General features: G+C 38.9%; 2 protein-coding genes and 1 long non-coding RNA gene across 10 annotated transcripts in view; 1 reads left to right on the top strand and 2 right to left on the bottom strand.

Moving 5' to 3' along the window:
* Nucleotides 1–958: 958 nt before the first annotated feature.
* tfcp2l1 (transcription factor CP2-like 1) lies at nt 959–12,538 on the bottom strand. The gene is made up of 15 exons (XM_066687864.1): nt 12,371–12,538; nt 11,664–11,812; nt 9,296–9,369; nt 7,583–7,688; nt 7,152–7,258; nt 6,538–6,690; nt 6,171–6,281; nt 5,393–5,490; nt 4,708–4,759; nt 4,507–4,600; nt 4,208–4,298; nt 3,875–3,957; nt 2,438–2,580; nt 1,541–1,592; nt 959–1,286 (listed from the first exon to the last, which is right to left on the bottom strand). Exons 1-15 carry the CDS (start codon nt 12,442–12,444, stop codon nt 1,249–1,251), a joined length of 1,425 nt encoding a protein of 474 aa, XP_066543961.1. The 5' UTR covers nt 12,445–12,538; the 3' UTR covers nt 959–1,248.
* A 686-nt stretch (nt 12,539–13,224) lies between these two features.
* The window catches only part of clasp1a (cytoplasmic linker associated protein 1a), an 89,305-nt gene continuing 74,831 nt past the window's right edge, over nt 13,225–27,698 (bottom strand). For 6 of the 8 annotated variants that reach the window (XM_066687289.1, XM_066687288.1, XM_066687292.1 and 3 more), the window contains 7 exons: nt 26,183–26,429; nt 24,784–24,840; nt 23,101–23,294; nt 22,482–22,610; nt 20,296–20,502; nt 19,794–19,910; nt 13,225–16,097 (listed from right to left, as the gene is read on the bottom strand). In XM_066687289.1, the coding sequence (XP_066543386.1) occupies nt 16,011–16,097; nt 19,794–19,910; nt 20,296–20,502; nt 22,482–22,610; nt 23,101–23,294; nt 24,784–24,840; nt 26,183–26,429 (1,038 nt within the window). In that variant the 3' untranslated portion in view covers nt 13,225–16,010. The remainder of the gene's footprint in view (nt 16,098–19,793; nt 19,911–20,295; nt 20,503–22,481; nt 22,611–23,100; nt 23,295–24,783; nt 24,841–26,182; nt 26,430–27,698) is intronic. The other 2 variants (XM_066687290.1, XM_066687291.1) reach the window with 2 other exon arrangements.
* LOC136711208 (uncharacterized) lies at nt 19,898–26,188 on the top strand. The gene is made up of 5 exons (XR_010804717.1): nt 19,898–19,943; nt 20,326–20,565; nt 22,987–23,419; nt 24,787–24,935; nt 26,069–26,188. It is a non-coding gene; the product is annotated as an uncharacterized LOC136711208 (long non-coding RNA).

Genomic DNA, 27,698 nt, shown 5'->3' with positions numbered 1-27,698 from the left:
GGGGCTCCATGCAAGATCTCCCCTCGTTGAGTTTCAATGATCATGAGAACGGTGAGGAATCAGCCCAGAACTACACGGGAGGATCTTGTTAATGATCTCAAGGCAGCTGGGACCATAGTCACCAAGAAAACAATTGGTAACAGACTACGCCGTGAAGGACTGAAATCCTGCAGCGCCCGCAAGGCCCCCCTGCTCAAGAAAGCACATGTACAGGCCCGTCTGAAGTTTGCCAATGAACATCTGAATGATTCAGAGGAGAACTGGGTGAAAGTGTTGTGGTCAGATGAGACCAAAATCGAGCTCTTTAGCATCAACTCAACTCGCCGTGTTTGGAGGAGGAGGAATGACCCCAAGAACACCACCCCCACCGTCAAACATTATGCTTTGGGGGTGTTTTTCTGCTAAGGGGACGGGACAACTGCACCGCATCAAAGGGACGATGGACGGGGACATGTACCGTCAAATCTTGGGTGAGAACCTCCTTCCCTCAGCCAGGGCATTGAAAATGGGTCGTGGATGGGTATTCCAGCATGACAATGACCCAAAACACACAGCCAAGGCAACAAAGGAGTGGCTCAAGAAGAAGCACATTAAGGTCCTGGAGTGGCCTAGCCAGTCTCCAGACCTTAATCCCATAGAAAATCTGTGGAGGGAGCTAAAGGTTTGTGTTGCCAAACGTCAGCCTTGAAACCTTAATGACTTGGAGAGGATCTGCAAAGAGGAGTGGGACAAAATCCCTCCTGAGATGTGTGCAAACCTGGTGGCCAACTACAAGAAACGTCTGACCTCTGTGATTGCCAACAAGGGTTTTGCCACCAAGTACTAAGTCGAAGGGGTCAAATACTTATTTCCCTCATTTACATGCAAATCAATTTATGACTTTTTTGAAATGCGTTTTTCTGGATTTTTTTGTTGTTATTCTGTCTCTGTCACTGTTAAAATACACCTACCATTAAAATTATAGACTGATCATTTCTTTGTCAGTGGGCAAATGTACAAAATCAGCAGGGGATCAAATACTTTTTCCCCCCCACTATATATATTATTTTTCATAAACACAAATGGCACAGAACACTGGTGAGCGTTTTGGGGAGGGAGATAATTTAGATAACTTTATATTCTTTGGAGTTGGGGAATGCTGAGTCCATCACACTTGCAGTGGTGTGTTTAGATATGTCAGATTTCAAGACTTCAGGGAAGGAATAAAAAGTAGGATGATCCAGTGTAGTGTTCACAGTGTCTTTCAGTTTACTTCAGAACAATATGGTAGCCATCGTTGTTTTCATCTGAAATGGGAAAGATTTATTTTAATTATTTGTAGGTTATAAGAAAAGAAAAAACTAAACACAGTCAAGGAAAAGCATGTATTTTTGCATGTGAGGTTTGTGAGTATGTGACGCTATAACTGAACATTAAGGAGATTAAATGGCTTAGAAATCAATAAAGAGCACATAATTGAGTGATTATATTAATTAATGCAATTGTCTTTTTAAGGATTAGTTTCAATACAATACAATGGAATACAATTTAATCAATATACCTTTTACAGTGCTGATTGTGAAGCACGACTCCTCTGTGAAGTTCTGCACCATCTGAGTAAAATAATAAGAACAAACAAAAATAAAATCAGTTCAAGAAGCTTTAAAGCATTGAAACCTTTCCCAAATAAAGGAGATGATGGGATTTTGCCAATTGCCTTTTAGCAAGTGATGCATAAGCTGATTTTTTCTAGTCTACTCTTACTTGCAAGGTTCATGATTTACATTGAAATATAGATTCACATAAAAGTCCCAAAATAAGACCATATCCCATCAATGAGTAACTTCAGGACTTCATTAATGGCACTGGGCACCGGCCTTTATCAGGGTTTCTTTTCCACATAGTTCCACGTATTGCATGCCATAATTTCCCTCTGAATAAGGCACAGGTGGAGCATTGCATGGTTGGACTGTGGGACAATTAATGTGCCATTTTCCAGAACATTAAGTTTAACATTTAAACATTAGTGTGTGGGTGCAAGCGTGGTTTCACAACGGTGCCGTTGGGCGTTTTTAACGGCGGCAGGGAGGCCACGCCCTGTGGGCAGATTCTGACGAGTCGTTCACTGCACCAGCAGTATGAAATACTGGCAAGTACAGAAACTGACTCCAAATTGACATAGCTTGTCCATTCAAATGTGAAATCTGATTAGAACAAAATATGACTTTTTAACATTATACAAATTATACAAATAATGAAACTGAGGGTTTGTTTTACATGTATTCCCAATTCTTCACAATGGCGGCACCAAGCAGTTCTGAGACTGAAAGATCGTACAGCAGTTCTGTGATTGATTAACAACCAGCAGCCAAATGACAAAGATGGACTGAGTGCCCCCACCCCCCTCTTTGTTATGTCCTTTATTAGTATTTCAGTTAGAAGTGTACGTTTCCCTTACCTCATCAGACACTAAGACGTGGATGCCTGTGGGACCCTGACGGTATACATGGCCGATTTGCTGGGGTAAAATGTTGTACAGGTTGGCTATCTTCTGTGTCAGCTCCACTGCCGTCAGGTCTTCTAGATAGATTGCGTGGTAAACTACAGGAAGAGAAGGGCAATAGAGTTAATCATACTTCTCAGATGAAGTTCTCAGAGGAAGCCACGTCCTTATAAAACAGACCGTTCTGTAAGTGAAATAAGAAAAACTGATAGTAACTTTTGTGGGAAAATGTGCACCTGTGTCCATAAACACGTTTTACTAAATCTGAATACATGTGCAAATTCTGTTTCTAAATTACAAACGCTTCTAGACTTTGAGTTATTAATTAGCCATTAATTAGGCCCAAGATGTGGATTCCTGTCAAATTACATATCCAATTTAGTAATAATTGTATCTTTGTACTGTATTTTATTCACAGACAAACACATAAACAGATAGATGGATAGATTAGAAAAGGTCCAACATGTTATATCCAACCACATAAGCTGAAGGCACTCTAGCTCTCCTGTTCAGATCAAAGAAAGCTGATCATAAATTAAACCACAGCTAAAAACAGGTCTGACGAAGGGAGGAGCACAGCCTGTCTATTATTATTTATTTCTTAGCAGACACCCCTTGTCCAGGGTAACTTAGAAAATACAAGAGCAATAATACAGTACAATTCAAAGCATAATGCAATTACAAATTCCAATGGACACAAGTGTATAGGAAAATATATAGTAAACAAAATATGTCCTACATCCTAGACTGTAAAAGGTAATAAGTGCAGACACCATTTAAACAACTTGTTAATTTATTTTAAACCGCACATGTAAGGATTAGACACAAATAACTTTACAGTGAAATTTTTGTATTATTACAGTTAAAAACTTTATTATTAAATTTCACAATCAACCAACTTTCTCTCCATTTAAAAATGATTTTGTCCAGGATTCGCCTGACCTATAGTAGCTGATCTGTGTTGTGTTTTCATGCTGATTAAATGTAGTAAAACTATTCAAAATGAATGTATATCCCGTGAAACTTGTACCACTAGCATGTAACTGTCCTGAAACGGCGAAAAAATTTCAACTACTGATAATTCTCTGCATGGTTTGACATTCATACACAAGATAAGAGGTATAGCAATGTTTGGAAATGCTGCTCTTTGATTGGCTGGTTTCTCATATGTGATTTATAATACATTAAACAAGCAGCCATCTATACTGAATGAACAATTAAGTGACCCTCAGGAATTATGAACCACATATGAAAAATGTACATGCCAATGCATAATGGGTGTTCTTACATTAATCTATCTAACAGTCACATACATATTTAAACTTCTTTGTCTCTTAAAGGGGCTTAAAAAGGTTTATCAAACACAATGCATACTTTAGTTCCAAAACATACCGTGTTCGTTGTTCACTTTTCCTATCTGGTGAGTCCTGGACTGTTCCTGGCAGACATATACAGTGAGACGATGTTGTATACACCTTGGAAACAAATACACAGAATTAGACAATATATACTAATTCTACATTTATTTTTATGCATATGCTTAGGAGAAGCCCTTATCCAGGACTAAATAATGATTTATACTGTCAGGTTGAATGACAACATGCCTTCATTAGGAAGGTTTGGGGAAAATTGAGAAACCGTGAACTTTTTATCACAATTGTTTTACAAGTTTTCCTGTGAACGGGACAGGCAGTTAACAGTTTCAGCATGTAGACGCAGTCCTACCTTCCTTTGATGGCATTAAAAAGTCTAATGCCATCAGCGGGCCCACAGATCTGGACAAAATCTTCTTTTGACATCTTCAGCAAATCAGCGCCTGTGATATTCATAACACATGAAAGATTATGTGAATAAATAACAGTGTGAAATAACATGAAACACGTCATGCCTACAACAAGACCTCAGGTATATTTCAACCTACCCCGTATTGCTCAATATCTAAAATGGCTTCCGACTTTGTACTAACACCAGCATTTCAACAGTTACCCAGGTGAACGACAGACGAATCCACAGCCTCGACATACCCGAGAAATTGGAGAAGAGCCGACAGAAAGGGCTGAACCTGTTGTGATGCAGCCACTGTTGTGTGTTTTGGATGGAGGAAGATGGGAGTAGGTGCTATAATGAGAAAAGAATAAGAGGCCATGAAATGAAAAGTAATGTCTTCAAACATACGCCTAAACAAATGTAAAAGCCTGACATTGAACTCAGCTGTCACTACTCACATCGGAGCAGCTGGGAAGAGACAGGTCCCCCTGTTGGCTTGGAGAGCAGTTTCTAAAACGACACAGAATGGGGAAGAGGAGAACGGGTCAATGAGTAAACTGCGGTAGACCTGCTGTGAATGGTGTGGTTGTTGTTGACCGGCAGTGGCTAATTTAAAGGTCAAGTTTTACAGGTTAAGGAATGGGTTTGTGCATTTTAGTCAATCATCCAGGGATCACAGAGATTTCCAAACACAGTTCATAGCGGTGCCAGGATGATCTTATCTGTGTAGGTTGGCACCCAAATACGATTTCAGACCCATGTACCGATTACAAAAAACCTGACTCAATCGTTGGATTACGCTAGGGGGGAGACGGACAGAAAATGCTGCCACTGATTAATGAATGTTGGTAATTTGCACTGGGGAGATCGGTCAAAGTTTTGTACACAGATTGATGTTCAAAAAAGGTAAATAAAATAAATTCTAGTTCTCTATTAATTCTTAGTTTTAGTCATCATGTGTCACAATGTTGTTAGGCCATTAAATTAGGTTATATCAATTACAAAATATACTTTATTATTATGTATTTGCATAAGGTTCTAGCTGGCCAACTTGATGCACTGAACCAATGACAGGGCAACCAACACGTGTGTAAGAGAAAGAGACGGAAGACTCAAACAGTTATTCCAGAGTGTGCGACATACCCATCTCCAAGGCTGTAAGAGGTCGGGGAGCTGCTGAAGACGGGCGACGGGGTGTTGCTGGTGCTGTTGACACAGGAGATGTCGGGCCATGGCGAACACTAAAGTGAAAACAAAAAGGGCGCCTTTCAGTTTTGGGTATTTTTCAGAGGGGAAACCAGTGGTTTGGAAACATCTAAAGCAAAAGCAATAACAAGATGGAAACATTTCTCTGTTGTAATACGATTTTTCAAGCATGAAACGTTTTTCTTGTTTTTTTATCAGCTCATTTTACATCCTTCAAACAGGAAGAGCCTAATTTTGCTACCAGATAATTAGGCTGCATTAACTGCGTTACCTTGGTTTCAGGAGCGGACATTCACAACTACTGCCCTTAACTTGCTTTAGACCTTCTTGCAGGTTATTGCTTTTGGTTATTGATTTACTAAAGCGTGCTGGCTCAACCAAAAAAAAAAAAAATTAAGAAAGTGAGCACAGATGGCAGTAGCTGGGACTGCTAACTCACTCAGACAAAGAGAGGGTCCAGTTGCCTGAACATGATATGGAGAAAAGGGCTCAGAAGCAACAGTCACTTACAGCATCATCAATAGCTAATAGCCAAATACACCAGCTCTGTTGATTGGCTACTCTGTAATCATGCTTTAAAACATTTCAGTAAAGAAATAATGACTAGAAAATACAAATACAAGACCCTTTTGTGGCTATTCCATTGTGTAGCATCTATTTCTGTTACTAAATATACACCTGGGCCAGAAAGAGATTGTTCCAGCCCTTCCCTCACCTCGGTCAGGACTGTCGTGTCATATGAGGGCTGGTATTTTTCCCTGTCTTGAGAAGTCCTTTTCTCAATCTTCTCCCGGTCTGTCTTCTGTTTGCGGTCGGCTCCTTTGGGCTTCGGGGGGGGATAAATAAATAATCAAAGATCTGTGTTAACCCAACAGAGTTGATATTCAATGAATACCAGCAATCATTAATAGGATCAGCACACTCGCTGATATGATGGGAAAGACTGTAGCAGCAAGAACACTGCAGAACACTGCTTCCAGTATCAATCCAAGGTGACTTTAAAAATATATACTTTCATGTATTTTTTTTACTTATTTTTTTTCACAATGCCCCCCCAGGCCAAATCCAAACACTCTGTTTACCTTGAATACTTTGACCTGGCAGCTGGCGGAGTGGATGTGCTCGGTGTACTCCCCTGAGTCGCTCTGTTTGAACGTGTCGATCTGAATCCGGAAGGGAACTCCCTTTTCCCCGCCGTGTTTCCGAGGAGTAAACTCTGTGCTGATGCAGTGCACCTACAACAGGGAGCACAGGTGATCAGCATTGTCGAATAATGACAGTAACATTCAGACAGCAGTAGTCTTGGATGGGCCAATGTTATTACTGGTGCAAATGAAGGCCTGTGAATCCATCTGGTGATGAACTCCCATAAAATAATCCAGCACAGTATTGTAGGCTCTGAAGCGGACGTGATCAATATGTTTCTGGAGGGGTCGGAGGATTTGAGTTCATGTTTGAATAACACGGGTATGAATCTGTTGCGCGGTTAGAATTGGACGCATTCCTGACCACTTTTTCCATGGAGGATATATTATGTTGTTGTAATATTGGAAATAAAAAATGATGATATTACTATATCATCATGGAAACTAACATTGTTCTTCCACACAAATATAATTTATATGCAGTTATTACAAAAATATATTGTCCAACAGTACTTTTTTCATTAGATATGTTTATTAACATGCCACAGTACCTGGATGAATACAGAGACGCTCTTTGTAGGATCCCACAGGAACTCAACCGTGTTCAGTTGCAACGGATTGACTTTGGGCTCCAAAATCCCAGCAGATAATGGGATATCTGCAAAAAGACAACAATCCAGTTGGTTCTGGACGTACGATTTGAACTATTTAAGCAATGATACAGAGTTTCATTACTTTCATTTTCGTGTCTGTTTTTGCTATCTCCCAATAGCACACACCGGAAGTTAAATATCTCCCAAAACTACGGATCTCAAATTATGAAACAAACTTCAGAAACTTATTCGACAACAATAACAACTAATATTTGTGGCCTTTGTTAAAGCTCTGGAATCCCTGCCCCAGTTCTATTCTGTTCCACTCTATTCTCTATTCTATCCAAAAGATGGGGAGGGAGGCGATGACATCATTAACGCAGGCTCACCAATGTCGAGGATCCTGTCGCCCGGCCTGCTCCACCGCCAGCCCTCCAGCTGCTGATGCTCAGTGTACTGCAGGCGCCGGTCATGAAAAACCACCCGCACGATGCTCTGAAATCAAGTCAGGAGACACATTAATGTCAAGCACTGCTTCACCAACCTGTCCGCAGCCAAAATGTCAACACAGGAGAACTCCCCCAGTCACAGTGACTCCTTCAATGTGTCGTTCTCCCCTGCTAACCACACAGACTGCCTTACAAATCACCCCTACAATCACACAACTGAGGTATTAACAGGCTTAAGTGTCTGACAGCAGCAGTTTCTTGGGCTCCGTAAAAATATTACAATTAGATATAATGATCTGCAGTTTCCCTAATTCCCAAGATTGCCTCTCCACAAAAGGAGACCGTAAAGAGATCTTCTGTGCCGAGGCTTCATATTTATCAGTAGTAACAACTTCTCCTGTTCTTTTTTGGTTAGACTGAATGATTACCATTTTAGCAATTACATTGTTCACATTCTCTATTAATTCATTTAAAAAGAATGCAAAATACTAATATTGGGGGGTTGAAGGTACATAATTAAAATATACATCTGGAAAGAAAAAGCAATACCAAGTAAATGTATAAGAACTTTGATGTGACATTACAGGACAATACAGAAACACCCACTAGATGATGATAATAATAATAATAATAATAATAATAATAATAATAATAATAATAATAATAATAACCATTTTCATGTCAATTTTCTTACATTTAAATTCATTCACAGACGTTCTGACCTCTAGTTTCAAACAATTATTCACTAATGTGTTTGTTCAGGTGCCACCTGCTTAATACTAAACTGTCTGTCTACGCAGCAGCGAGACAAACAATATCTCCTCAGCCTAGCAACCGATAATTCACTAACAGCTGTAAAAAATGGAAGAAAGTGCAGGGGAAATGTTATAGACTTGAATAGCTTAAAAGGGAGAAAGGGAGAATTCAAATAACTAATCCTGACATTTAGTAAAATGAGAAAATATAATCACAACATGAAAACAGTACTATTTCTAAACTGAGATTTGTAAGTGTTTATTTATGCTTTCACTTTACTGAACAGACTGTGCCCTATCAAACAGCCTGATCTCACTGACTTCTCATATTCGCATTTCTAGGAAACCCAGTTCGACCAGAGGGATTAGCTTTGATCAACAGAATTACTAGGTGCTACCTAAGTTAAAGCATATATTTGTAACAAAATATTTTTCCATCCAAAAGATCTACAATGTCCCATATTGTCTGTGAAACAATACATAAGACCTTTCACAAAAGCATAATTCATTCTTAAACAATTTCAAATAAAAGATAATGTATTAAACTCTACGTATTTAAAAATATCAACATGAAAATCTAGGGAAAAAGAATCAGATCTTGCTTTTAGGCATTATTTTGTGAAGAAGGTAAATGTTCAAACATGCAAAATAGGTGAATTTCACTTTCTGAGGAACAGTTACCCCAGTCTGTTAATAACAGTTACCCAAAGCCTGACAGAAATTCTGTTCCTTTTGCAATACATGTTTGCCTGTGCGTTTACAAGCCAGTGGGAGTGATTCATGTAAGTGATTAAGAAAAAAAAGATTATATATATATATATATATATATATATATATGAATTCACGGTCACATAAAGCAGTTTAAACAAAACAGAGATACACAAAACCTTGAACCTACCTTTACACATTTGCTGCTTATATCTGTATACTCCACTAGTTTTCTGTTTAGCATACGGATTTCATAGGACTGACCTACATTTTAAGAAATTAAAACAGACCTGATTAAATTTTAGAAATGGACATTTGAAATAGCTGCTCATTGGCAAGATCAGATTTTATTCAAGTCCTGGCAACAGCAATCTGTGCTCTTGCATTGGCAACAGATGCTTCTGCTAACCGGAAGATCAGTATTGAGTTTTTGTGGTGGCTTTAGAACCCCTTTTTAAAGGAGTACTGGACCTAAACTGCATTGCATTTTCTTTACAATTTTACTGATCAGATACTCCATTGTATATGCTGTGAATAATTCTGTGCATTAGGATCTGCTACTAAGATATTCCATCTAAAACATTTTTTTTAAAGGCTTTCAAACCCCCTTGTCTGAAAATGGGGTAGGGAAAGGAACTAGCAGCACACAGTGCACTCCCAGCAGTGGGGGACATATGGTGGGGAACTGCACTGTGCAGCAGGCATACCTTCCATTGTGCTTGAAGAATAAATATTTTTAGGAGACTTGTCTGCAGTATTGCTTCAGACTGGAATATCTAAGCAGATGCAAGAACACAGTTTCACAAAGTACACATACAATAGTACGATCAAAGCCATCCAAATTCTGGCATATGAATTACCAAGATTCTGAAAATAATGAAATGTGTATATATATATACATATATGTTAAAGACTAACTAATCATTATCAGCCTGATTTTCAGAAGGGGCAAATAGAGAACAGGTCTTACAGCTCTATGACACCAGACAGCTAGCAAAACATATTTCAAAGTCAAATAAATGGGTTGTGCAATGGTGTGTTAAAGTTAGCTCTTTTTTAAATAAACCTGCATTACAGGTTCTTTAGCAATTGTAATCCGTCACTGGTTGTGTGTTGTAAACATGCCTTGTTTTCAGAAGGTTAAAAATATGCCCAGAAAAGTACACTAAATACAGGCACAAATGAAGACATCACTCTGGAGTTAATTAAATATCCAGCCTAATTGCATGTCAATAATTCGCATTTGACAAACTTGGAAATCAATTTCCATTTACGAAGAACTTGCAAAGAACATTGCGATTAAGAGAATTACAGCTGGTCCTTTTGAAAATGAAGGGGATAATTAGGTGGCAAACAATGCTGTAGTGCAAAATAATAGTGACCTTTTTTAATGTAGCCCCTTTGAAACTCAGGCTGTAAATGCCTTGTGAATGTGAAGTGAATACATTTATCTGTACAACTCAGAAACTCCGAATGTTCGTGCCAATGTGGGTGTACAAAATGAAATGTATAAATATTCTGATGAGTCTAAAAATCAAGGGGAAAATTTGGTCATGGAAAACAAACAAACAAACAAACAAACAAGAAACAAAATAATGAGAATCGGAGAAAATTGTCATAAAAAACACATTTTTATGTAAAGATTTTAAATAACCTTTAACCCTGGTATTGCACCAGGTGTAGCTTCCTTCAACAATAGGTGCGATGTGAGCGCACACAATCATTTATCAGGCTGAGTAGCGAAGACTATCTGTGATTGTAACAATAGTTTTGTTACAGACAGAAGGATATATTAACCTGAATGACAAAAAGCACAGGAGAAGAGAGGGGTGGCTCGTCTACGGCTTGTCTTTACAGAAATATTCACAAGGGTGATACAAAGAGCTGGATCAGGTAGGTCAGAGGGGACAAACCATCCATAAGAGCAGGCTTAAGGAGAATGACCTCCCGGCTGCTCGCCAGGTTTTTCTTGCCCGTCTGGTTGAGGAAAGTGGGCAGACACTTGTAAGAGTCTGTGGCCAGTTGCATAAAGAAACTTAAGTTCAGCTTCCTCGTACTTTCCCCATTAAGTGCTCTTTGAATTGAAATGTGTTACACAAAATATGTCAACACATTTAAGGCAATACACAAGTTAAGGGAAGCTCTGCGATATTTAACACTTAACTTATTAAGAGGTTTTATGCAACTGGTATTCAGTGCTTCCACTAACGGGATCCGTAAACGCCCTACCACTTGAATGGACTATATATCTAAAATCAGAGTAGCTGTCCAAACCACAATGCCTATCAAAAGTGGCTATCTGGGATGCCACATTAAACAAAGCACTCTGGTTTCTCAGAGACAATGGGTATCCCTTATCCATCGCTAGAGATCTGTTTGTTTACTAGCAGTGATGTGAAAGGCTCTTTTCAGAGGGGTGGGGTGGTCTTCACAGAAATACTGATGAAGGCTACCAGTAGGTCTTCATCGCACAGTGTGTGTGCTAGGATGAGGACACTCACAATACACCCCACCTGGGCTATGCTATGGTGTGTCTTGAGGACGAATGCATGCAGTACCTTGGTTGAGGTAAGTCAGGGTTTCTTCGTGCAGTTTTACAGCGGGGGAAGTGGCAGTACAGAGAATATACTGGAAAGGTGGCATTTTGGCGTTATTCTCCGAGTTATGTGGATCATCATTCCTGAAGAATGGCAATGCTAACACATCACTGGAAATAAAAGACATGAAAGGAAAATCATGGTTGGAACAAATAAACCGGGGAGGGAAACTTTATCTGCAGGTTTAAGACGGGGGGTTAAAACAAATGCTAAATGACAGAGCAGTTGAATTAAAATTAAACTCTTGCTAAGTAAGGAACACGTTCTCTTTTTAATAAAAGACAATTAGCAATTGTAGCACCCCCATTTGGCAAACAATTTAAGTTAGTCATAGATTATAATAACTATGGTAGACTATCACTTTAAAAAAAGACACCAGCCCTATTCAGATATTGCATAACATTTTGTCTATGATGATTCAGTAAGATTCACATTTAAATCTATACGTTGTCAATAGTTCAAATTAAGACATTTCATTATACGATAAGAATCATAATTGAAACATTAAGACAACAGAAGAACAACAACACAACCATGTTGAGAGTACTCTATACTAATTAATTTAGTAAACAGGTTACTTTGATATACAAAAGTATCAACACATCTTGACATTGTGCCACAACATATACAGGATGGCAGTAATAACTGGACCAATTAGGCAAACTTACCGGAGATAGTTGGATGTGGTGTGTGTGTGCTGGTGGTGGTGATAGGGTTCAGGCTGGGAGTGCCAAAACAGCATTTTTTCCAGTGTATCAGACAAAAGTACCGAATCCAAACAATAAACGGATCGGCAGTTTCTCGGACCGACAGGTACTGCTACTGTAGCCACTTCACTCCTGCTTTTTTATTCTGCCGCTGACGTCACAGGGTAGGTACACATCTGGGTGACGTCAGCGCAGACGGCGGACACACCTCTAGTCGGGGTTAAAGGCTCCGGCCATGCAGGGGATTTTTCAAACCGGTTTCTTTCTTTCTCCTTCACATTTCCCTCCAGTTAATATGCATGTATTGAAACGCAAATTAAAAAATAAATGAAGCTGATGACGTTTCCAAATGTAGAACGGTTTTATTATATGGTTTTAATCTAGTGGGAATCGTGTTATAAACGCGTCTCAGACAACTGTAACCAATATACAATGTACAGATACATTTGTAACAATTATATTTAAAACTATTTTCATCGTGGTAAAACAAAACCGTAGCATTTCAAATAGTGTATTTTTCAATTATTATTTTTATTTTACTGTAAGTATCACTAATGGAAGCATATTTTTAAATGCACTCTTTCAATTCAAGTTCTCTCATCTCAAATTAGGATTTGTATTTCTATCCTTCCCAGTGTATTGGACTGCAGGCACACTTTCCTCACAGTATATCATGGTGAAGGGATTTTAATATCTTCTCTAATACACTCCCACACATTGACCTTATGTATAGGCTATTTTTGGCCATACCAGTAGGTAACTGTCATGCAATCTTGATTAGCTTACAGATGACAATAAATAAATAAACAAACAAAACGTTTTGAAGTTGGTTTATTTCTAGAGCAAACTCAAGTTTATAGTTTAGCAAATTCTATCACATGTGGATGTTAACAAAAAAAACATGTAATCTGTACAGTTGTTATAATACACACAAAATAAAACAAATATATAAATACAGATATGAATATTACATGACAAAAGCAAAAAAAAAAAAAAGTACATGCGAGTGAACAATTTGCTAGGAATACCATTTCTAATGGCCGATGCATCAGCAGAATATATTACCGGTAAAACATTTTTTCTTTTTTTTTTTTTTTAGCAAAGACTTGCTGTATTCTACAAAAAAGTTGGCTTCTTTCCCTTACATAGTAATTAACTTGATAATTATCTGCAAAGGGAAGAGGGTTTAATATGACAAAATTGCAAATTACTTATATGTGGTCTTAAGCTGTTAGTAAGCGATTAAAAAAGTATTATCAGTTACAGTCAAGGCAAGCACACATAGTGTACCTTAAAAAGCCACATGCCTCAATATGTCGCACTACATGAGAACTAAAGTAGTTTTAATCGTTGGGTTTTTACATTTCATAATATTCTCCACACAGCCTACTGTTGTAGCCTATGGTACAATAAACACTTGGACATTTTAAATTTTGGTAATCCCTGTGAGCCCTGATGATTTTTAAGTCTATGGTATTTCAGATATTAAGCCTGGTTTCTTGAAAATGTTTTTTATTCTTTGTTCAGATTTTTAGTTTTTGATCGGTTTGAATTTCAACGACAGTGTGGACTGGACTGCTGAAGTAGTACAGGACTCTCTCTGGGATTGCGGCCCAGTCACCGCACAGGAGAAGTCTGTGAAACATGCAGGTACACTGCGAACGTGCAAAAAAGTACGGTCTCTGAGCTTCTTGCTTCCTTTTAAGATTGCAAAGCTGTGACGACTGGATGAGAAATTTATAGAATTGTCAGCTGATCATCTGATAAATGTTTTATTGCAAAAGCTCTGTGAATGTAGAATACTATATGCGAAGGGCATGTGTGGGGGAGTTATGACAAACAGGGGATTATAAAGGTAAGACCTCACATCTTCTTCAGGTCAAGCACGTGACGCAGTGTGGCTTCACAGTTACAGTAAGACTGTACGCCGATTCCTAACAGTCTGAATAGTGACACAGTACTTTGAAAAGAAAGTAAGGCCTGGTAGTGTCTTTAGTTTGCTTCCCAAAATGTACCCGGACATTCAACATAGTACACTGTCAGCATTAGGTGTAGTAGTTTAAAAGCAGCAGCAGCATTCGAAATGTTCCAACATTGGTGTCGTCTGTCCAGAGGGGTCTGTAGTGCTTCGACTTACAGCACATCCAGCTAGTGGCAAACCAAAACAGTGCCATTACATGATTGGTATGCTTTTAACGGGAAGCACCGATTTAACACCAAGTAGAATTTTACATTTGATCTCTAGCAATATTGCCTACATTTTAAATCATCAATAAGAAATAATAGTTCAGATCTGATGCTGTTTTTGAGTCGCCCCAATTGAAATACCTTACTCTGGAGATTGTCATTTAGTTTCCAGGAAAAAATCCCCCGTTTTCACTTTTCTTTTTTGTTTTGTATCTATATAATTGGAACTCTGTACATCGCAGAATTCTTTCTAATTGAAAATTCAAATCCTAACTACTCTGTTCAACAAACATAAATGTGAAAAATAAAAACACTGATAAGAATTTACTACATCCAGTAGCTTTATCATCGTTCTTCTTAAAGCGGAATACATTGGTCAAGGGGTGTCAAATTCCCAATACTTTAAACCAATACAGCTTCTACAAAACATTCTGACATGTTGAACTAGGCTAGATTGTAAGTAAAAACAAAAATATTACCTGGCCACTGTAGTGATGGAAAATAAAATAAAAATAAAACAATTTAAAAAACCTTTTATAAGTCATTTTATAACTAAACGTTTCCCATTTGTATCAAACTACAGTAAGAGCTGAAACTGTGGTCCTTGATCATAAGTTAATAAAAAATAAGACAGTACGTCAAAAAAAGAACTATAAAATATTCTAATAATCAATACAATCCTACAAGTTTTGGTTTCATTATTGTACCCAAACCTCAGTTTTAATTTGCCCTATTATGATTCTTTTACATTATCACTGGGCCAGCCAAATGATCTTTTACTCTTAATTGGAATTCAAGTAGAAGATTATAACTATAATTCTATCCTAGTTTAAAGGTCCACAAATTCATTTTCTTCTTAGGAAACAGCGTTTATCCAATAACAAATGTAATTTAAGGAGTGACAGGAATGCTGAACAATTTGTGTTTCCATACTCTCAGCACACGTTTTTTTTATTTTTTTTTATTTTTTTTTATAGGCGTTGCAAACCAATTTGAAGTCTTAAGCCAATATAATATTTATGTCTGCTTATTCATTTTCAGGAAATTTAAAATTGTTCTTGGTTAAAGAACCGACCATAGTTCAAAAATATATCAGAAGCTGAGAGGCTTTAATATACAGTGTGAAACTCCCAGATTTCAGAAGATAACAATTAAAAAACCATCTGCCATGAACCCAGACCTCTTTACATTCATCTTTCTATAAAAGGGAGAAGGATTAGAAGAACAAAAAGCGAATGAACGTTGCACTGAAAAAAGATGTTGAAAAGAAAATAATCAAACACTGATTGCAACAAGCAGATTTCCCTAAGGACACAGCGAGGGGGTGGTGATGAAGACCCACAAACAGAAAGATCTCAAAAGAGGCACAACTATTTCCCAACGCAGACGGACGATTCTCTGCCGCTCTCCTCCGCTAACTGTGAGTGGAGACGTCTGAGGACGAGCTGCTGTTGCTGTTGGTCGTCTGCGCCCTCTTGATGTATAAATTCAGCAGCTTCATCTACGAGAGAAAACAGTGACACATCAGCATCATTGGAAACACGCGTGTGATTGACGGCATGGATGTTGATTCACTTTCTAGAGTGAACTACTCCAGATTTTACAAAAATTTACACTTCACATTTATTCACGTGTTAGAGAGTCAAATCTGCCCAATGTTTGAGGGATGGAGATACACTCAGGTGAAGACTAGTATTAGTCTACTGCTTGAAAAAACACCCAGAATGGCTGAAAAGCCTTACAATTCTTAGAAACCAACCAACATAAACAACGGCAGAAATACCAGAATGACTGGTTGTGATATAGCAGCTCGTGCACTTGCACACTGTTTAAAAAGCAGTGGAGCTGTGCCCGTCACTGTATAATGAGCCCGGCAGCAGCGAAACTCACTCGTGGGCCCCCCACCCCCCTCTATAAAGCCTACAACTGCGGGGTCTTCCAGGTAGTCCGCTGCAGAGATGCAACTTTTAACTTTTTTTTTTTTAAATATAAAACGGGTTGCAGTGTATCGAAGTTCAAAACACACTGTAAGCTCACTCCACAAAGGACAATACACATCACTCTAAGCGCAGCGTCTTAAAGCTACACTTTTCTCATTCCTTACATTTCAGAGCGCCTGATTTGTATTTCCTATCCTATTCCTATTCGTATCATTTTATGTATCTAAATTATAGATAGCTATTTGGCTAGTTACTACAGTCTAAACCAGACACAGAACTTGCCTACATATTGGATAGGTGACACGTCAATCAAATATTAAAACAGACCCGTCATTATTTTATTGAAAAAACAAAGATGAACATTGCACTGTTTTCAATTATTTCAGAATCATTTTTATGCTGTTTTGGTACAGTACGACGTAAAATACCAAAAAGTATTTTAAACAAATGACTAAATAAATGAATCATGATTTTGAAGACCCTGCAAGTCCCAAGGGGGTAAAACAACAGACTCTGTACATTGCTATATACAATACTTTATAAAAGCAACAACAGCTCAGATCAGTGCCAGGATTATGATATTATATATATATTTTGAATTATTTTACTGTTAAATAATATTTGTTCTTTGGTATATAATTGTAAATATATCTGGTGGAACGTGGATCCCCTTGCGGAGCCCCTAGATGTGGTGGGCCCTGCTGCCTATGCCCCATCGCCCCCGTCATATTTATGCTTCTGGAGCTCGGGTTCACAATCGCATGATTCACTCAATGGGCAGGTAGCTGGGTTCTGAAAAATACTACAGAAAGTGCTTTGCTTTAATGCCCACATCCCTGAAGTGGCAATACAGCACAGAGCATGCATGATGCCATAGGACACTGAAAAGCCAAAGCCCTGAAAGCACAGGACATGAGACTAAGATGTCTTAGACACAGAGTGAAAGTTCAGTCAGTCAGGATGGCAACCGTGTTGATATGTTAATTAAATTAAATTAAGCTTTAGAAAGAGGTATTAATTCAGAACCCCACCACTTTCTCTTTAATTGATTTCTTTAGGGAAAGGTCAGTTTCTGTTATGGCACAGACATCCCTATAACGTGACCTGGCAGGTTTAATTCAGCATTTAGAAACTCACACGCTGGCAGAGTAGAAAAATACCCCCTTGATCAGAAACAAAACATTGAGTCCAAGAGTCGGTTTCAAAGCTAACGCCTACCTCTAGGCAAGGGAAATTAGTCACGCTCAAGTCAAACAGCCTATTTCAGTTTCAGAAAGCTCAACACAAAGTGTACTGGTGTCATATCCGTCTGTTTACTTTGAGAGGAGCCCTTGTGCCACTATACTGTGCAGGTGTGAAGGATAACAGATCCAGCAAAGCTGAAGCACAAGTACGTCATTCATTATAGAGGATTATGGTTAATTTATCATCTCTTTCATCTGAACAGGTTTAATCCGGCCAACGAATTGTCATTCACAACAACAAGTCTGTGTGCTGTTATGTAACTCAAGAATCACAGAGCCACACACAGTGACTCAGTACTGAGCACATGGAATCCCTGAGAAACAAACACACTTTTCTTATTTACTCATATATATGTATATACAGCTCTGGAAAAAATGAAGAGACCACTTAACATCGATTCTGAACTTGGATTCTTTCCACCACTGTATATAGATAAGAAAACAAAATGTTCAATGCACACCAATAAAAGGCAAATCTGAACAGTTACAGTTAACATCTTAACAGGTAAGTTAAGATTTCTATGCAATATACTTTAGTGATCCCACCCTTTAACGTTTGCAGTTTAATATGCCAAATAGTCCAGCGTATTGAGTGCTGTTAGATGTGATTAACTGAATTACTGTTGTTCGATTCAACACTTCTTGTGGTTTATGCCACTTAAAACATTTCTCCCCAACAGATACTGCACTGATTGATGAAATTCAGTTGATTGGTAATTTGGTATGGGTGCAACAGTAATTGGTGTTTTTGGTTTTGCAATGTTTAAGTAGTATCACTACAGGTGTTCCTCCGTGAAGACGGCAGCAAACGAGGACTTTTATTAGGTTTAGAACATGAAAGTGGCACCAGAAAGATCAAAGTAAAGCCAGAAACCAAGGACTGCAATGAAGTGGAACGTTTTGGTGAACCAATGAAGTCTTCGCTGATGAAGAACTAAATGCCATTACCCAGGATCGGTTTTAGGAAAGCAGTCAAACAGAAAGTAAATGGGCTGTGAACTTATTTGAAGTTTGGTGAAATTGAACAGCTGTGTTTAAATCTAGAGGTCGAATTAATGGAAATTTAAGTATTGAGGCCACTGCTATGACTGACAGCCTTAGTTGATTTGTTGTAGAAGTAAGAAGTAAGCAAGTAAATAAATCAGGACCAACCTGTATTTCATTATTCAACTGAGCCACATTATAGGAAGCTGGATTGGAAGCCTTTTAAACAAACGTTCAAAGTTACAATATTTGTCATTTAGCAGACGCTCTTATCCAGGGCGACTTACATTTGTACCCATTTATACAGCTGGGCATTTTACTGGAACAATCTAAGTGAAGTACAACAGCACTACCCAACCAGGATTTGAACCCACACCCTTCAAATCAAGAGTCCAGAGCCCTAACCACTACTCCACAGTGCACAAGTTAAATCGTGAATCAACTGGGCACGGACTGGATGCTTTACGTGCATATAAAAGGCTAAGTGACGAACATAAACACAGGATTTCAGAAATACTGCGCTGTAAAAAACTAAGAGGGAAATCAGTGAGTAAACATAGCGTAAAAAAATGGTGATCCTCAACCTGTCCAAAATAAATGTGACAAACATCAGAATTTAATTGTTTAACAGGCCTAGTATAATAGTTCAACTAAGTGCTGCTTAATAAACAGGTATTTAGCTTTTATGTCTAAACTGGAAGGGCTGGTTTCACAGACCCAGATTAGCTTTAATCATGGACTACTCAATGTTATTACAGGTCAAGTAGTCCCAGACTAGTGCTAATCTAGTCTTCAAAACCAACTGAATGTGTGGATTTGTGCGATTGAAGTTGATCTGCCCAACACTCGCCTCCAACGCCACACAGAAACTTTGGTTAGGCTCGTAAATTGAATTAATTATAAGATCGAAGGGTGTCACCACAGAAATCTTTTAATACTGAATATTACAGGTCAATCATCTGAGAGGAAGCCAATAAAAAAGGTTATGTTATGAACTTGAGACACTGAAAACAGAAACTCCTGCAATACCTTGCTTCCTGTGAGTTGTGCCAGGTGGGGTTTCAGCTCCTCCCCAATGACAGAGTAGATGGCAACCAGGCAAAACACACTGGCCTTTCGCACACTGCTCTCGGTGTTGTCATAGCCCTGAAACAACACCAGGACAGCGTCTCAGGACAGGTAAGAAAAACACACTGGTAACCTGGGTTGTGTTAGGAAGGAAAATGCAGTTTCAACATGCGATGATTCAAAAAGTGCTTTTAAAAAGACAAATCATACATATATCTGATACAATTGTTTAGCCTTCAGTCTCCAGAAGTACGACCCTGTGGAAGACTGATACAGATGTCAAGTTAAATTAGCATAGCGCAGGAAATGAAGGACTGGATATTTCAGGTTTGGTTCTATAAAAAGCCTCTCCCTGGAGTTGGCAAAACATGTTTATTTTGTCAACCAGCCTCTATCCTGCAACAGCCCTGCAGCCGAGTTGAACATCTGTATGGGTGAAAGACACTGAGGCGGAAATAAGCACCTGTAATAACCCTGGAATAATGTCTGGCAGGAGCTGATGCAGTGACTCCTTCGAAATCCTCTCGATGACCTTAGTCTGCATTTTGATGGCCGCCAGGTTAATGGGGTAGTCGGCCGTCTGGATGATGGGGCACAGCACCTTGATGCACTGCTCTGGGTGGATGGAGCTTGCGAGGGTGGAGGCCGCCTCCTCCGCTGCCCTGACCACCTGCGCGAGGAGGGAAGGGCAGCTTTCAGAAGTCACGGACAGCAAGGAAGCGTAGCACACTTGGTATGATCAGGGGGGTTTGACGCTGTTTGGGGATGACACCCTGTTCTGGCATTCATTACTTATCTGCTTCAATTCTTCCACCAGAGGACCCTTATAAAAGTTTCCCAACAGTCAATTAATCTAAATTGCAGATTTCTCATAGCTGGTAAGCACTGCCTTCATCATAGTATCACGCAGTATCACGCAGAAAGCAATGCAGTTGAATAAGCAACACAACTATCCATAACTGCACCAAACTTTCAGCACATCACATTTTCAGATATATTGCCATAGCATTGTTTCCCAAACCTTTCAAGCCCAAGACACACCTAATTAACATCAAATTTGGTTTGGCACACAGATCCTCTTTTTCAGCCTCTCCATTATTAACCTCCTCTCACATGTTTTTTTCCTAAATTCTGCAGCACAACCCAAATTAGAAAATTAAACAAAGGTAAGTTGTAAGTAGGGGCAGGTAATCTACTGATGTAATTCAAGGGTGCTTACGGTCTTCTTTCGACACTGCAATGTGGTATCACACTTTTCAAGACATTCTAAATATTATTTAGGCATTAAACTACTTTATTGCCATACCCATTAACTGGAGATTTGGATGTTTAAGAAACATTTTGACCAAGTTTAATTAAGGGTTAATTATGGATACAGTTGAAGGTTGTTTAGAGAACATTTGGAGTAATTCTGCAAACACTTGAATCATGTGAAGTTAAGCAAATCATATTAGGGAGACATTCTGCTCCAGGCTAGGGTTAGGGTCCCCAGTAAACTGAGTTAAATGAATCAGGTGCAGATTTGTATCGGCCTAGCTTGAAATGTTGGTGTTGGCTAGTGTGAGGGTTCAGGCTGTTGCTCGGGTTTACAATGTGCCAGGTAACCTAGTGTTGTAATTTCAGTGCTGTATAGCCCTCCTTTCGGCTCGGCAGTACGGTACCAATTAGACATGTCAGGGCAATTAACTGCCTTATCTATATAAATTTAAGATTTGGATAAAGGAATACAATTTCATGGGAAAAAACTGGATCAAATATTTTAATTCTATAGATTTAAATATTCATAAAATGTATATAAAAAAACAAACAAATTCCAATTCAGCTTTTTAAAACCATCACTGTCACAGCCTGGTAACAGATGGCCTGTTACGATCAAATGCAGGTGCACGATCGACAGGAGTGATAAAACAAGCCCAGTCATCTCCCAGAGCACGTCCTTTCACCTACTGGATTCTGAGAAAACAGGAGTCGCAGGCCTCTCTTTCATGTCGAGCGGACGCCCCTTTACTGTGTTGGACTGGATGCCAAACAGTGGCTGTGCACACTCGAGTGAACATTATGGCATCGTGTTACTCAATGCAGGAATGCTTACAGCCAGTGAACCGTTGCCTTTTAACAGGCTTCAGGGAAGAAATACTTATATCTGCACCATCTGTCTATAAAACAAAGAGCCAGGAATAGACAATGTTTTCCTCTGTTTATACAATTATAAAACTTTGACTGACAACACATACGCGTGTCAAAACACACAAGTTGGTTCTTCCGAGAAAAAAAACAAACAAAATAAAAGACTGTCATTTTTTATGTTGTGTCAGTTTGTGCTTCTGTGAAAATGCCATCAATTAAGTACCCAGAATTCTCCATGACAAATGTGTTTGAAGGTGGCAGTTCATTTAAAAAAATAAAAATAAATACATATGATGAATCTTGTTTTTTTTGGCAATGCAATTTTCCTTGGGGTGGAATGAGGACAATGTGGGTTTCACCTGCCGCACAATCTGCAGTATATAAAGTTGGGCAGTGGGGGCAGAGATGATCGATGTAAACCAACTGCCAGAGAGAACTGGATACAAGCCAGTCTGATGAGCACGTTTGCTTCTCCCGCAGAACTGATTATTAAATTTAAAAGACAAGCTAGACTCTACTCACCTCCTTGTGGGAATCTTTGTGCGCCTCCAGAGTCTTCATGATTGTGAGTTCTGCATAGTTTTTGAAGCGCGCTGGCTGGTTCCTTAGGATTTCCTTTAATACTCGTAAGGCAAGGGCTCTGATTGAATGCTGAATAAACGGATAAAACAGGATCAGAAACCTTTTACAAGATAACGTGAAATCTGAAATGCAGCAGAAGAATTTCTAACAATAAAGAATCCAGTTTCTTCTTTTTTTCCATGATGGCAAATTAACTAGCAGTGTAATATTTGCTCTTGTTATGTATTCATAACACAAGTAGTCAAAACTATTCACACTCTTGATTACAAACAATGTAACTGTGTAAACCACACACTGCCACAGCACTGACTTCTATCGATACAGCTCTTTGTGAAGACAGTTTTGATGGTCCTTGCTAGATTTGTGGATGAGAACTGCTACACCTGTGATTTGTACACTTGTTTGTTACAGCGGATGTGTATTTTTATCTCCTCACTCCAAACAGGTTTCTCTGTATGCTTCAACACAACGGCAACCCTCTGCAAATGAAAATAAATCTGTAGGAGTTCCAGGACACAGAAGAGCAACAATGGACACAGTGGCACGAATGGACACCCACGTCTTTGTCCCCCAGTGTCTCAAGCAGCAGCAGCAGTATAGTCTTGAAGTGCTCGTCCCACACGGCCAGGCTGTCCTCTCGTGTGATCTTCAGCAGATCCAGCAGGGCCCCCTTGCGTTCCTCCACCCGCTCGTTGTGATTGGACAGCTCCTTCAGGAGGTCCGCCACCAGGTCCGAGTGGTCGATCGCAACTTCTAGGACAAAGTGAGCAAACATTCAATTGCCAGGAAGGACCGTGAATAAATATACCTCTGTTAGACAGCAGGGTTTCCTTTATAAACCAATGGCACACCTCTTCAATATGCAACAATATAAATATGTAAGTATATTAATATATACATATATTCAAAATATAGATGTCTCTACACAAGCACACAGGTAAATCTATACTGTACAACCAAAAACGATGGGATTGCAATTTCAGCACGGTGAGGGATGCTGGTCAGATGCTACAAACATCCTAGACCTAACGCCCAGTTTCTGAGCGATATTAACCCTGCTGATTGAGGAAGGCACAATAATGTAAGAAGTGCTGTACTATAAGTAATGTTTGTATCAAAATCTGTCAAATAAACAGATTATAAACTGTAAAATAATTCAGAAATTATATACTGAACAAAAATATAAACGTAACTGTAAAGTAGTGGTCCCATGCTTCATGAGCTGAAAAGAAAGATCCCAGATCCATACGCACAAACAGCTAACTGCTTTAAGAAAAATGTTGTGCACAAATGTCTTGACATCACTGCGAGTGAGCATTTCTCCTTTGCCCAGATGATCACCCCACAGGAGAGGTGTGTCATATCAAACTGATTCAACAGCATGATCATTACACAGGTGCACCTTGTGCTGGGGACAATAAAAAGCCACTCTACATTGCCACAGATATGTCAAGTTTTGAGGGAGCATGTGATTGGCTGCTGACTGCAGGAATGTCCACCAGAGCTGCTGCCAGAGAATCGAATGTCAATTTCTCTACCATAAGCTGCCTCCGATGTTGTCTTACAGAACTTGGCAGTACGTCCAACTGGCCTCACAACCACAGATCATGTGTAACCACCCCCGCCCAGGACCTCCAGAAAGCGTCTCAGGGAAGCTCATCTGTGGCATCGTCCTCAACAGGGACTGCAGCTCTGCTGGACATTCCTGCAGTCAGCAGCCAATCACATGCGCACTCAAAACTTGAGACTTGAAATCCACAGATAAGGGCCGAATTAATTTATTTGATTTCCTTAAATGAACTGTAACTCAGTAAAATTGTTGCATGTTTATATTTTTTTTCAGTGTGTGTGTGAATATATGTGTATATATATATATATATATATATATATATATATATATATATATATATATATATATGTGTGTCTGATATCAGTAAAAACATGCAGTGAAAAGTGTTTTTCTAAAATATCTTAAGTAGTTATTATGAATATTGATAGCATTAGTACAGCTTCTTAACATTTCCAGAAACAGTAAGATAATGAATGTGTGATGGTACAAGGAAGCTTGGCTCTTAAGGAAAAATGTGTGTGTGACTTCTGTTTGGAAGACCTGCAGAAGCCTTTGTTCAAGTCAGATGAATGACAACACATTCAATGGATGGAGTAAATTTTCAAAATATGAAACACAATCACTTGGGAACTTCCATTTACTCTACATATTTGTCATTGAAAATTATTTTACCAGGCGCAAAACCCTTGGGATGCAACATCTTGTTTTCAACGGAGTCCTGCCGACGGCCTGGAGAGAACAGCAAGGAGTGTTTGACAATCATGAACTTGCTTCACAAAACCCTACGCCCTGTCGTTAACACACAGGATCCTGTCCTGAAGCAAGTAAGAGATATCCTAATATACTAAGAAGGAAGAGATCATTTAAACTGCTTTAGGAATGTAGCACTATATACAAATTAATAATGTCTGGCCACTTTATAATACTTCTGTTTTTTCTGCTGCCTATTCAAGCCTTGCAAATTCAAAAGAAACTATGAAATAATACAGCTCTTCAATTTGAAAATACTACTGAAAATACATTTTTTTACTGTTGTCAGCAGTGATCCAATTCCCACAGTAGTTATTTCTGTATTCATTTTATATTACAATTAGTTTTTGTTAAACATCAATAAAAAAGCCACATTTACTATGCCCATTAAACAGTCATTGGATACAAATCAAAACTTTTTTTTCCCATAGCATTTTGCAAAAGAATTTTCATATACAGCTCTGGAAAAAATTAAGAGACCACTCCAAGATCAGAAATCAGAGCTGTATGTTCTATAAAGATAATTGTGTAAAATATTTCATGCTTAATATAATTGTGGCTATTGATTATTTGTACTGAGCACGGAAAAACAAAGCTTAGAAGGCAAGCTACAATTTTTTGCTACACAGCGTATTCATTGAACAGCACATGATACCATAAAATGGTTTAATGACTAGTCGTGGCAGGAGCCGGGTCAGATTCTTATCTATGGCATGAACCCAAGGTGAACAACAGTGGCTGTTTTAAAGAGCCTGTCAGAGAGATGATGTGCTGAACAGGTTTTTCACACTGCTGTAGGAGGGGGGCCTACTACAAACTTCACTTGATTGTAGTGCCGCGTGTTTTGCAAACAGCATGTCTACATTACAATTGTATTTAGCATTTTGGGAGGTTTGTATAAAGGTAAAACACAACCTCTATCTCTGCCGCTAGCAGATAAGGTAATGAAAGGCAGCGAAGATAAACTAATTCACCTAAAATGTGAAAGACGCCTACAGGCTGAAATATTTTTTATATATAATAATGCTTTGCGATTTACGAAATGTTTGTGTTGTAAACATTACTGCCACCCTGCTTTCTATTTAACACAGGCTTTACATATTTATTTATTTGCTTGTTTATTCATTATCTTTTCATACACTTCAAACTACATATATCATCCTGTTTGGATTAATATGTCCTTGTTCTTATTATGAACCAAACACAGATGAAATAACACTATGGAGGAGTGGAGGACAGGGGTGGACAGGTGTGGACACAGTCCTGGTGTGTGAGGGGGCTGAGGTGGGAAGGGCCTGCGCACACGGCGGCGGATATATACCGTCGCGGAACTGCTCCACGTCATCGTCAAACACCGCCTCCTTCAGGGCGCTCTTGTCGTAGGCGCTGATGGTGTCGGCGTAGTTGTAAGGGTTGTACTCTCTGGCCCGAGGCCCAGAGAAGGAGCGTGGCGAGGGAGTATTGAGCAGGGAGGTTTTGTTATCCAGAGCCGTCCTGCCCCCTTCCACCACGTCTAAACCCACGCGCATATCTGAGCCCGGAGTCGCCATCCCTCCTTCCCGACACACCTGGAGAAAGCAGAAAAAGCACACGTGAACCAGGCTAGTCAGTGGGCGTGGCGCGGTTTCAAACGTTTATTTCTGCCGTCCCTTCCTGTCTATAGAGCTGTAATTCTTTGAGATAAAACAAAAAAGACGTATTGAGAGCACATTAAATGCATGAAGTGTTTTGGAAGGGAAAAAAAGGACTCTCTCTAATGATAAGTGATGGTTCCTCCTTATCTGTCGATACTTGGTGTGCATCTTAAAGGACAAGGTAAAGGGGGTAGTTTCAATTAAATAAAAAACATACCTGACACTTGTTGGTCACATTATTTGCAGCTCTGAACACAAACCTATACTTTTCTTACTTCGGGGATCCATTCAAAAATCACTGATCATAAAACAGGCTGTTTGACTAAATGGATTTTGTTTATCATCACAAAAGAGGCGCCACAGGGGGCTCAGCTGGGCCTTTTTCAGTTGTTAAAAACACCTCCAGAGATCAGTTCAGTTAATCTGTTTGGATTAAAAGTATTACACCTGTCATCCAAACTGTGTTGATACTACAGTATCAATGTGACAAATAATAGGGCAATGACAATAAGGATAATAAATTATATTAGTGTGGATTATGTGGATATCGCTCAGGGGGTGGTTTCTGTTTACTCCAATTTAAAGACTTCACTGGCACATATCCTGTATCGTTATAAATTGGAGAATCTGAGTCAGAGTATGTGCAATCTTTTTATAAATCAAAATAATTATCAATGCCGCAGGAAGGATAACACCTTTACTTTAGCCAAAAAGTAATTAAACAATTGCTTGTATGATATTAAATAGTGTATTTAAGGTTTCATTCACATCTAATATGTTAGAAAAGTGGACCAGTAAGATTTTACTTTTGCTGTAAACGCTTTGGGATTATATAAAGGTCTGCTTGGGTTTTATGACACCTTTTCTGAAGGTTCGAGTTGCCAAACGTCAGCCTCGAAACCTTAATGACTTGGAGAGCATCTGCAAAGAGGAGTGGGACAAAATCCCTCCTGAGATGTGTGCAAACCTGGTGGCCAACTACAAGAAACGTCTGACCTCTGTGATTGCCAACAAGGGTTTTGCCACCAAGTACTAAGTCGAAGGGGTTAAATACTTATTTCCCTCATTAACATGCAAATCAATTTATAACTTTTTTGAAATGTGTTTTTCTGGATTTTTTTGTTGTTATTCTGTCTCTCACTGTTAAAATACTCCTACCATTAAAATTATAGACTGATCATTTCTTTGTCAGTGGGCAAACGT

This window comes from Amia ocellicauda, chromosome 16 (assembly GCF_036373705.1).
Source record: "Amia ocellicauda isolate fAmiCal2 chromosome 16, fAmiCal2.hap1, whole genome shotgun sequence".
Classification (NCBI taxonomy): domain Eukaryota; kingdom Metazoa; phylum Chordata; class Actinopteri; order Amiiformes; family Amiidae; genus Amia; species Amia ocellicauda.
This window is presented reverse-complemented; position numbering and strand designations above follow the sequence as displayed.